The sequence below is a fragment of the Salminus brasiliensis genome, chromosome 1, assembly GCF_030463535.1.
Source record: "Salminus brasiliensis chromosome 1, fSalBra1.hap2, whole genome shotgun sequence".
In the NCBI taxonomy this organism is placed as follows: Eukaryota; Metazoa; Chordata; class Actinopteri; order Characiformes; family Bryconidae; genus Salminus; species Salminus brasiliensis.
In genome coordinates this window covers 58,465,780-58,478,404 of record NC_132878.1, presented here as the reverse complement: position 1 = coordinate 58,478,404, position 12,625 = coordinate 58,465,780, and the positions used below count along the sequence as shown (strand labels likewise).

Genomic DNA, 12,625 nt, shown 5'->3' with positions numbered 1-12,625 from the left:
GTTACTCTCCATATGAAATATTCAATATATAGAATGCACAGGGGAACTCAGGCCGGATATAGGCCATGTCATGATGTCTGGACCAATAGAAAGGCTCCAAAATGGAATAAAATCTTTTTACATTGACTTTCAAGGATTTTTTTCTTCTTCTGGAAAGCTGCCATCTTAGAGACACAGTTTTTTTGTGCAACAGTGACGATATTAATTTATTGTGTATTCATTTGGATAGATGAGCCTTTGGGTGTGCCTGCTGCATGGTCTCTGATGCCTTGACTGAAATGACTTGGATTGAGGCTGCTATTTGTTTAACTGTGCATGCCAAGCAGTCGTCATGTGGCCAACACAAGAGAATGGACGATTTATAATACAAGTGGCAGCTCTTGTGCTCACAGGGCTGGGCTGGATTTGAACATTTGTTCCGATCGTTGACCAAAGCAGCTGTTCCACTCTATCATTTTAACAGCTGCCTGGTGTTGTTTTATTATTTGTTATTTAAGTTATTCATATTAGTTCATAAATTAGAAGGGCTCTTTATTTCCAGTCCCAGAGGAGTCCAGCACAGCTTGGTCATTTTGCTATTCAAACAACTCTTTAGTTAATTGCCCGTCTTTTTAGTGTTTTTGGTGGCTATGATTGAGCAGAAAAGTGACCAAACTGCGCTGGACATCAGCCCTTCCAAGCCTGGAATTGAAGAACCCTGAACCATATTGTTCTTTATACACTGAGTTGCAAATTTAGGTTAACCAAACTTTCATGTACACTTGCTACACAGCTGTGCTTTGTGTAGCCCATCTGTTACTGCACAATTTGTCTACCCCATTTATCAGTATAGAAGGTACATCACAGGACCACAGCTGACCAGATATTACCTGAGTGTCGGACTGCTCTCAGCACAGCAGTAACATGGACATGTGGCATGTTAGATTGTGGTGTGCTACGATGAGTGTATCAGACATATCGGTGTTGCTTGAGTTTTCCCACACTTCAGTGTCACCGCTGGGTTGAGAGTAGTCTGCTAAATACTAGACCATGGGTTTCCATTCACACACTGTGGGGTCTCCAGAAACACTGCTGTGCCTGATACTCTCATACCAACACAATGCACACTAACTGTGCTACTACCATGTTAGTATCACTGCAGTGCTGACAGTGGTCCACCACCAAAATAATAGGAAATCAGAGGTGTTCCTGTATTGGACAAGATATGGAGGGGGGCTGGTTGGGGGGGGGCGGTGGTTTGCTAGGTGATTCGGATAAAATAGACATTCTAGATGCAACGGGGGCATTTTAATGGAGGCCAAAGGTCTCTAATTACCTGATAGCCTGTATTAAACTGTGTAATACAGATTCTCTGTTTCTTTGGGTTTGTAGGTTTGTCCAGCTTTTCCAACATGTTTGGAAAGAAGAAGAAGAGGCTGGAGATCTCGGCTCCCTCAAACTTTGAGCATCGCGTGCACACAGGTTTCGACCCACGTGAGCAGAAGTTCACTGGACTGCCCCAGCAATGGCAGAGCCTGCTGGCAGACACAGCCAACCGGCCCAAACCCATGGTGGACCCCTCGTACATCACCCCTATCCAGTTAGCCCCAATGAAGGTACAAACCAGTCACATTTCTCTTGTGTTTCACTCTCTTGCTCCTCGTCAGGGCTATGCATCATGTTAAAACAGAGATGGAAGCAGAAATGTGGAAACCAGCTTGCAGTTTTATACAACAAGCCCCTTGCTCCATTGTTCTGAGCATAAATAAGAAGCAGCAACATCCCCAATGTTGCGTTCACACCTACAGTGCTCATTTAGGTCCAGCTGGACACAAGCGGACAGTGTGAGTGTTAAATTAAAGCTGGGGATTTTGCAGTTCAGCTTTGGAATACACACTTCTGCGTCCATTTCTCAAGCAGTCCAGATTTCTGTAGAGTCAGTCACTGATGGTGTCTGTATTCTCTGTCTTCCCTCTGTTTGTATTGAATATGCCTTGTTTGATATGTTTTATCTAGACACACACAGCGTTCTAGCAGTTTGTTGATCAATCTACAAACAGTATTTTACCATATTACTCCAGCTTATGTGCAGTGTTTGTACATGTACAGTATTTACTGTGTTCCCACCAGTAGCCACCGCCAGTGTAGCCTCTCTGTCCTGCCTTCTTTCAGCTGTCCTTGTTGCCTGTGTCTGCATGTAGCTTTGCATTTTGTTCTGTGCCTGTACACCTTGTGTGTGCTACTGTCACTATTCAAATGGCAGTCTACAGACTCAGCACACTAACACTGGGAAAAATAGTCCAGTTTAAATGAATTCCCCACAATAATGATTATTTTATCACCCGATTTAATGTGTCTCTTCATTGCTTGGTGACTAGGAGACAAATGAAAGGGGAACATTATTAAATGTAGCATATGAGGTCTGTAAGCTGTCCTCAGGGTGCTACAGTCAGATCATCTCTAAATGTGCGAACTTTCCACAAAGAAACAGAAACAACAGAGATGTTTTTTCTTGAATTATTAACTACATAACTGAAGCATTCAGACAAATAGTACTTTACTGCTTCAGAATATGAGTGGTATGAAATGGAAGACACAGAGGCTGATAAAAGAACCAAGAGGATCCCACCTTACCTAGGATCCACAGGTTATACCTGTTTATTTACATACAAGTAACGTTTATCTTTGACTTGGCAAAACTGCTGTTAAAAAGGAACCAGGGTTGTACTTCCTGATAGTGGTTTTTGGAGATTTAGCCCCTGCCCTGCACATTTTAGTGCTTTCCTTGCTCTCAACATTTCTGATCCAACTAATCAGATAATTACCAAGCCCCTCCTGAGTTGATGTGGGTGTGTTAGAGCAGAACAGCACACACATATGCATGGCAGGAGGTCCTCCAGGACTGAGCATTAGAAAACCCCTTCGGGTTCATATAACTGCAAATGAAAGTTTAAAGATATGTGGTGAAGGTTCAGGAAGGAGGCACGGGATGTAGGGAAAAGAGTCAGGACCGAGGACGGCTACAACACTGGCTTTGCGGCTCTCAGAAAATGTCAGAAAGCAGCCTTTTGAAAATGCATTGACGACTGTAAACTAGTGCGGTGTCATAGGAGATATCTTTGAAGAGGGGTCAACAAGACATTAATTCTCTTGCTCTCTTCACAGATATCTCCCAAGAAAGTCCGGTCAGCTGAATCGCCGTTGCGAAAAGTATGCCCTTTTTTCCTACCCTATTTTATCTTTTTTTTCTCCTTCGACCACACTATCCCTCCTTTTAGTTCTCTTTATTTTCCCTTTTGTTGTTTTCCAATGCTTGACTACATGCATTCTGAGTAGGGGTGCTTGTGCTAAGTTCTTAAATTCATTGTGATGAAGAGCTCCAAAAACATGACACCCGAGAGCAGCGTACAAAGAAGTGCATACATTTTTGCTGAAGCTGAAATGCATGCCTATCTATTTCATAATCACACACTTACCGTCATGATGGTCAAATTCTGTATATTTTTATGATACTGTGTAGCTGTATAAAACTCATACGAATGCTTCATGATGTCATATGGCTTGCTATAAGCGTGTCACATGATGGAACATTGTCATTTGAAGATATGAAAGACCATTACATGTCAAAGTTCATCTTCTGGCATGGACCATTACTTTTTATGCAGGAGGTTTTAGCTTGTTTTATCATGCATGCTTTGCTATAGCAAGCCATAATATACCAGATCTGTGAATATACAAGATCTGGAATTCTGAATTACATCAAAGGACTAGAAAGCGTGGGTCAACTCAGACCCTCTGAAAGATAAGCAAGTGATATCTGTAAACTGTTCAGGAATTACTTGCTTTAACATCTTCCCTATACTGAAGGTATGCTACGCAGGTGCTCTATTCTAAGAGTGATTCTAAAAGCTGCATTTCAGAAAAGTTTTAAATGAAAGGAATATAGCTATGTTTTCTGATTTTAATAGATTTAATAGATTTGATGATTATGTTTTTTTTTATAAATCAATTCACAGTAAAAATGTACACTATATGTTTGTGGGTACCCTTTTGGGTAAATGCATTGTAGTTGGCTACTTTAAGTCGCATTTGCTGAAATAGATGTACAAATATCTAGTCCCTGCAGAAAATTATTGCCAATAGAAGGGGCATGAGCTAGAGAGGTATAAAGCCCCCCAGCATTGAGTTGTGGTGCAGTGAAACTGTGCTCTCTGGAATGATGACGTTCCATCCAGTACTAATGGGATGAGTTGGGGAGTTATGTATGAGGTGGGGTGGTGATCATCCAACATCCTGACCTTACTAACTCAAATCCTGAATGCAGTGCTCTTAGGGAAAATCTTAGGGTAGCCCCTTGATTTCAGAAGAAGCAATGGATGAGCAGTGTACAGTGTATCCATACAGTGTACATTTAATGACTTGTTTACATCTCAACAACTAATGTATGACATTTAGAAGAAAATGGGAGGAATTGCCATTTTAGCTTAATCTGCACATTGGGCATAGTAGAATATAGCAGTGTGTCTGGAGTTGGGTCTCTCTGGGTGTTGCTGTTTTATTTAAAAGAGAGTATCTTTATGTAAAAGAGTGAGATACCATATTTCTTATTTGGTAAACTATGATGAGTTTCTGGGCGACTGTGCACACATTCAGAGCTCAGTCAGATCTCTAAAGGCTTGTTATTGATTTGTTTAATCAGATTAACAAGAGAACCGAGGTGTGAAATGTGATGATATGCTATGTCTGCTAGATCATGTTTTTTACATATCAAAGTAAATTGTGGACAGCAGAGTTTTTAATGTTGACAGTGAAGTTAACAGAGAAGAGTAGATTAAAAGGCCGAAGTAAACACTGGTTTCTGGTTAAAGTGGGTCATTCGTTCAGGCCAGATTCAGGCTAGACTAGAGGAAATTTTATCTTGACTGTATATTTCATTAGAGGTGGGGAATGTAGCAATATTTTGTTATTGTGATTGTCACGAAAAGGCCCATAAAAGCACATCAGAAGCATGATTCATGACAAGGACAGCATAAAGCGTTTTGTTAAGTTGGATTTAGTGCAGAAAAATTCACCTATAATTTTTGAGTATATTTGGAAATGTGGCACTACTGATACAGGTACAACTAATCAAATCTCTGAAAAATTAAATATATTAAAACACATCTTATGGGAACAAAAAGACTTCAACCACATTATTTATTCAACCTTAGACATAAACAACAGTCAAGCAAAAAAGATTCAAGATTCTGCTCTGCATATTTATGACATTGACCATGTTAAAACCTGTGAACAAAACAGTCATAGTGTTTTAACCCCTTAATAATAATATGCCTTAGTGTGTAATAAGCCTCGTCATGGGGGGTTACTCTTATTCCTCTGTTGAAGCTCAAATTCAGACGACCAGTCGATCAAGTGCCCACTGTCATTATAGCAAACATAGGGGTCAAATATGAATGCTGAGAAATTTTGGGAGGGGGGGCATGGGGTTGAGAAAGTTCATGATTGTAAAACATCAGTATATAAACAGTGGTGAAAAAAAAGGGATTTAGGCTAAATGAAACACAACAACAACAACAACAACAAAATAAAAACGACTAGAATCTTGTTTCTCTTGTTTGAATGTCTGGAAACCTAAAGACTGACAGGCGCGTACAGTGGCAAAATGATGTAGATGTGATCACAAGGTCAGTACAAATATTTCTGATATGAATATAATCTGCTAGAATATTTATTGGGAGGTTTTCTATAGAGATAAAGTACACTCATATTGTTGTTTATGTTTGGATCTAGTTGGTCTAGTTGGTCTAGTTCCTGCATCTGGTGTTCAGAAGCAGCATTATGGAAATCAGTCCTGCATGTTGTCATAGTGTGGCCTAGACATAGATATATCTCCTAAGGCAGGCAGAAACACAAGTGCAGCTTGAGGGTTAGCTGAATTTAATAGTGGCAGTGTTTAATTTTTTTTCTGAAGAGACAAGACTAATTTAATCACCTTCCTTATTGTCCCTCTGATCTGCTTAGACTATTACAAGAGATGGCCAACAGCAATGCAACTCTTTATCTCCAGACTTTTCAGAACCTTTTTTTTTGTCCTTGTACCGAAGTGGTGGGACGAACGTCTCTGGGGTGTCAGAAAAGCAGAGTCGCTGGCTGTCTTCAAACAAAGACTGAAGGCTCACCTCCTTCCAAGAGTACTTGGGCGAAGTGTAGTATATGTTGAGTATTGGTGTCGCTATACTGACTGCTGGATTTGGCAGCACCTAGTTTGAGGTATCTCTTGGATCCTAGCTAATACAAACTAGCAAACTAGCTACTACTGTATTTTCTGAGTAAACACTGAAGCACGTTTGTAAGTTGTTCTGGATGAGAGCAACTTACTGATGCGCCCTGAACTGATGCGCCCTGGTCAGTGTGTGGCACCCTCAGTGTATTGCCTTTAATGAACACAACATGTTGTTGCTGTCATGTAAAAACCTCGATCCCTCCAAACTTTACAAAAGAAGGAAAAACGTTCTTAACGTTTGATGTAAAAATATTGTATTCCAGGTCATTTTGGAGCATTTCTATTGGTCCATTCATCATGACATTTGTACACGATGAAAAGCCCCATATTTATAATATCAAAATGTCAAAAGGTGAAAAACATGTCAAATGACAGCAAAGATAAAAATGTTTGCCCTTCAATTAGGACATAAAATTAAAATCCCTTATTCCAATCTCCAAATACCCCAATATTTATCCCACAGTGACTGTCCTATGACTGTCTCTTTCTTTTGTGCAATAATATTAATGCTACCAGGCTGTTTGGAGCACTTATTAGGAGCGTGGTGTGAGTCACTGGGTATTAGCTGTGTATAATTATAGAAAGCGCTCAGCTAGCCCTCTCGTCTTTTTTCCGCTCGTGGCAGAGACACATGAATGATGGGCTCGCTTCCCCGGCCAGCAGACTGTCTGTGTGCGGTTACTGAGGTAGTAAGCGAGTACAGAGAAGGAGAAAGCAAGCAAGCCGTGTCCAGCGCATGAGCACTCGGCTCGTTCCCACGGATGAGCAAATCCTCCCTGCGCTTCACTGTTGGCTTACACGATACTCACTTTTACTCGCTTTACTTAAAGGGCGGCAGTGTCAAACCCATTCATGCGGCCTTCGGGGTTAGCGCTTCTTCTGAATCCCAGATTACTGTTGTTTAAGTGGCGTGCACAGACGAGTGTGAAGCAGATGACAGTGAGCATTGAGCAAGAACAAGCTTTGCCCTGATGAGGTTGGTGTGCTGCTCTCAGAGGTGGCTATGTTAAGGCAGGTTTCAGGTAGTGCATTAGCTTTGCATTAGCACTGTGATGAGGATGGTTCATTTAAAGAACATATGGCCAGTGATCTGTGGTGTTATATTGGAATTTATAGTTCTAGTTTTAGTGTTCTAATGTTGTCATGTGTTTATAGAGAGATTATACACAAAAAATTAATTTTAGCTTTTTTATTCAGTAGTTTAAGATCTGTGGGAGCGGAAATAACTATTAAATAGTATATAATATACTGTATCTGTACTGTTACTGTACAGTACAGGATCTTATACATGTTATACATTCATTTTAGACTTAACTACAGCTCTGTTTCTCATTCTGCACAGATTACTTGCACCTTATTATTGTAGCATCATATTCAAATGAGTATTTATGCATGTGTCCGCAGTCAAATGAAGGATACATAGTTATAAACAGTGGTTCCAAACTTTGAGCGGTGATGTTAAACATTTGAATGGCAGTATAGTTCATGTTAAGGCAGCTTAGCACATTGGCATTATGCTGTTATGATTCTAGTACCTTTGAAAGCCACACACAGGGTATTTTGTGCTGACAGGGTGCCAGCACAGTATCAGTGACAGTGGCTGTGATTGGAGTTGCATGTTGAGGCACGTCCCACTGTAGTACAGTGTTGACAGACCCTGGACCTCGGCCAGTGGTAGTGTGAGCCGGCTGCGGAGCAGTAGCGGAGCATGTGATGGGAGGGAAACCTGAGAGTAGGCCTGAGTTTCTAACCCGGTACGAGCGACAGCTGCACAGGGTGAGTTACGATGTGAACGGACGGAGCTCCCTCCGGCCAGAGGAAGCGGGCCAGGCAGACAGAGAGCGAGAGAGGGTGAGAGAAAGAGAGAGAGAAAGAGAGAGAGCAAGAGCGCGAGAGAGGGCAGCAGGTGCAGGGACTCCTGGCCCAGGCCGGTCAGACGGAGCACGGCCAGCCACTGGAGCCGGCAGCAGCTGGACCCAGAAGGAAAGAAGACCCAAGCCATCGCAGGTGTGTCATTAACACAGAGTCGGTGCATTACTACACACACTAAGTTCACCATCCACACCACCCCACTGGAACTGAAATCCACAAGAAAAAGTCAGTACAGCGTGGCAGATTTATGTGTCCAAACGTTGAGGTTCAATGCAGTCAAAGGCTCACAGCAGTATCACATGTAGTTTTCAACCTGTGGGCTATGGCCCCCTAGTGGGCCATTTTGTTATTGTTTTATTGTCAGTTTAACCACAAAACTTTGTTGCAATTAAAACACAATTAACCAAACCTTATTAAGGTACGACATTGAGGTCAAGCTTTGTCGATTGGTCTGGCAAAACCAACACAGCTGGCTAGTTTTGCATAGTTTTGTTTGCATCTTCAGTGCAAATCAATGAAATTGATTTTGATCATAAAGAATTCCTTCCTATTGCCATTCTAAACATTCTAAACAGTTGAGTTGGTCAAATCATGTGTATTTTGGTGAACCTTTAGTTGCTAAAGGTTGAGAACCTCTGATCCAGTGTAAGACCTTCCCAAATAAGAGACAAACCTCTTTTTAATACCTTTGATTTCAGAAGGTGTGCAGGTATGAAGCATGTACAGGTGTCCACATACTTTTGGCCTTGTAATGAATATGGTAATTTGACTTGTTTTTAGAAATGCCATCTACTGTGAATCTAATAGTTGTGTAGTTAGTGCAGTTGAACCCCTTAAGGGGTATACCATTTTAATCCAGTAACTACTTACATAATAATACATGAGAGAGAGTACTGTACCATGAGATATTGGCATTGTATGTTACTGTAATTATACCACAGATTTAATATAGATCATGAAGACACAGAAAGTGATAAACAAGAATGTTTGTTTACATCACATTAAATACATCATGTTACATGACACACAAGATTGCATAAGGACCTCCTGATACCTCTCAGTCATCCAGGCAGTCACAATATGAGGTTGGAATGAAATGTGTATGAAATCAAATGAAATCTGCAAAACAAGACCAGTCAGTCTGTAATAGTCCAGCCGTGAATATCCAGTAAACTTCATCACGTTGTGTGATGAACAACAGTGTCTACAGTGAGTCCAAGAAGTATTTGATCCCTTGCTGATTTTCTTTGTTTGCCCACTAATAAAGACACTATCCTTCTGCACTTTTAATGGTAGATATATTCTAACATGGAGAGACAGAATATCAAGACAAAAATCCAGAATATAATTTTAAAGAATATATTTTAATTAATTTGTATTTCAATGAGGAAAATAAGTATTTGATCCCTCTTGCCAAACACACTCAATACTTAGTGGCAAAGCCTTTGTTTGCAAGCACAGCGGTGAGACGTTTGTTGTAGTTAACCACAAGTTTAGCACACACACCAGGGGGAATTTTGGCCCACTCTTCTTTGCAGATCCTCTCTAAATCATGAAGGTTGGTGGGCTGTCGCTTGGCAACTCTGACCTTCAGCTCCCTCCATAGATTTTCGATCGGATTGAGGTCTGGCGACTGGCTGGGCCACTCCATGACCTTAATGTGATTTTTCTTGAGCCAATCCTTTGTTGCCTTTGCTGTATGTTTAGGGTCGTTATCATGTTGGAAGACCCAACCACGGCCCATTTTCAGATCCCTGGCAGAGGGGAGGAGGTTGTCCCTCAGGATTGTGCGGTACATGGCTCCATCCATCTTCCCAGTGATGCGGTGAAGTAGCCCTGTACCCTTGGCAGAGGAACACCCCCAAAACATTATGCTTCCACCTCCATGCTTGACGGTGGGCACAGTGTTCTTGGGGTCATAGGCAGCATTTTTCTTCCTCCACACATGGCGGGTGGAGTTGAGGCCAAAAAGTTCAATTTTGGTCTCGTCTGACCACAAAACCTTCTCCCAATAACTTGGTTCATCTTTCAAATGATCATTGGCATACTTGAGGCGCGCCTCCACATGTGCTCTCTTCAGCAGGGGTACCTTTCGGGCACTGCAGGATGTGAATCCATTGTTGCGCAAAGTGTTGCCAATTGTTTCCTTGCAAACTGTGGTCCCAGCTGCCTTCAGGTCATTTGCTAACTCCTGCCGAGTGGTTGCAGGACGATTTCTGACTGTTCTCAGCATCATTGCCACCCCACGAGGCGAAATCTTCTTTGGAGCACCGGGCCGAGGTCTGTTGATTGTCATGTTATACTCTTTAAACTTTCTGATAATTGCACCAATAGTTGTTACTTTCACATCCAACACCTTACTAATCTTTTTGTAGCCCATTCCAGCTTTGTGAAGGTCAACAATTCTGACTCTGAGGTCCTGTGACAGCTCTTTGGTTTTACCCATGTTGGAGACTTGAAATCTGTGTGATCTGTCTGATTCTGTGGACAGGTGTTTTTCACACAAGTGATTAGTGAGAACAGGTGGCTTCAGGTCAGGTAACAAGTTGATTGGGAGTGTCTAACTGGTCTGTAAAAGCCAGAACTGCTAATGAATACTAAGGGATCAAATACTTATTTCACTCCATGAAATACAAATCAATTAATATATATTCCTTAGATTTATTTTCTGGATTTTCTTTTTAATATTCTGTCTCTCCATGTAAGAATACATCTACCATTAAAAGTATAGAATGATCATGTCTTTATTAGTGGGCCAACGAAGAAAATCAGCAAGGGATCAAATACTTCTTGGACTCACTGTATGTGTAAAACATTTTGGCATCGTTTATTTACCATACAATATGACACTGGTAATTGTGATTAGCAAGCTCACACCTTGCATGCTCTTGGCATGGCCTTAGCTAGTCTAGTTTCGATATTATGGCCATATTAAAACTGTTTCAAGGTAGAGAGTTTTTTTTTTGTTGATGGCAATGCCTGGTGGCACCAGAGGATTACAGTCTGGTCGTGTTTAGTCGCTCTTTGTCTCTGGATGCTTGCACAAATGGGATGGTGGTAGTCTGCTAGTTCTAACTGCTGGTATATATATTTATTTTTCCACAAAATAATCTAATTTTTAATGCAGGGTCTGCCAATAAGAGTCCTTGGGCAAGACTCTTAACACTACATTGGCCCACCTCTGTAATACGAGTAACCTTGTAAGTTGGATAAGAGCGTCAGCTAAATGCCATTACTCATAACCATAACTTAATAGTTATGTTTATATATGGAGATATATATATATATATAAATTATTGTTATATATATATATATATATATATATATATATATATATATATATATATATATATATTGGAATAAGATCTGACCATTAACTCCCATTGAAAGTTATGTTTTTTATCCCTTCCCCTGTGAACCTTTTTGCAGATACAAGGTTTTGTTCTGGCAGCAATGAAATGAGATGTGTGTCCACATGTCCAGACAAGATATAAAAACAAGTGATTGTGTGTGGGTGCTCAGTGGTTTCAGTGCTTGAACTCTGGCTTTAGAGCTGTTAGGATTATTGTAGTGGCTATCTGTGTGCTTGTGTGTGTGAGGTTGAGAGAGAGAGAGTATGCTCATAACAGTGGAGGCATGGTGTGAGATAGCGTCTGTGGTCAGTGGGTCAGTGTTTTGCTGAAAGCACTACACAGTGATGTCCGTTATCTCACCGGGTGTTCAGCGTTATGTGTAGGTCTTAGCAGATCCAGCTCTCATTTACATGTTTTCTGTAGAAAACAAAAGCGGAGCATTCAGAAGTGTGTAGTCATGTCACTGCTGTTTCCCATCTCTCTCTCTCTCTCTCTCTCTCTCTCTCTCTCTCTCTCTCTCGCTCTCTCTCTCTCTCTTTCCCTGTGCATATGTGTGTAACAGGCCTGCAAGCCTGCATTCTCAAACAGACATCTTACACAAACACTCGAAACATCCCCGGTTTCTGCCTGAATGCCTTTGAAGAATTAAAGCAGCGCCTGGCGAAATCAGACACACTGATTTAACACTCTCTCTCTCTCTGTCTCTCTCTCTCTCTCTGTATTTCTGTTTTTTGTTTATGCTCATCTGACTCTCTCTCTCTCTCTCTCTCTCTCTGTACACACACACACACACACACACACACACACATACATTTATATATGTACATATATTTGCATACATATATGTGTGTGTATGGGTGTGTATACCGTTGCTGTCACACAAAAATCTCATGTCTCCAAAATGGCAATATATGAATATTCATCAGCCATAACATTAGTACCACTAGGATTAGGCATTACTGCCTAAGAGTGAAAAGGCCAACGTTGTGCCACTACAGCAGATCTGAGTATTCAAGCCATGGACTCCACAAGACCTCTGAAGGCGTCCTGTGGTATCTGGTACCAACATTGTAGCAGCAGATCCTGTAAGTTGTGAGGTGGGGCCTCCATGAATCAAATCAGTGAGACTTAGGTGCTC

The 12,625-nt window shown here is 41.2% G+C and overlaps 1 protein-coding gene across 5 annotated transcripts in view; it reads left to right on the top strand.

Moving 5' to 3' along the window:
* The window catches only part of pak5 (p21 protein (Cdc42/Rac)-activated kinase 5), an 84,390-nt gene that overhangs the window by 43,261 nt on the left and 28,504 nt on the right, over positions 1 to 12,625 (top strand). For 4 of the 5 annotated variants that reach the window (XM_072683359.1, XM_072683373.1, XM_072683366.1 and 1 more), the window contains 2 exons: positions 1,372 to 1,595; positions 3,145 to 3,189. In XM_072683359.1, coding sequence (XP_072539460.1) covers positions 1,392 to 1,595; positions 3,145 to 3,189 — 249 coding nt within the window. In that variant the 5' untranslated portion in view covers positions 1,372 to 1,391. The remainder of the gene's footprint in view (positions 1 to 1,371; positions 1,596 to 3,144; positions 3,190 to 12,625) is intronic. The other variant, XM_072683380.1, reaches the window with a different exon arrangement.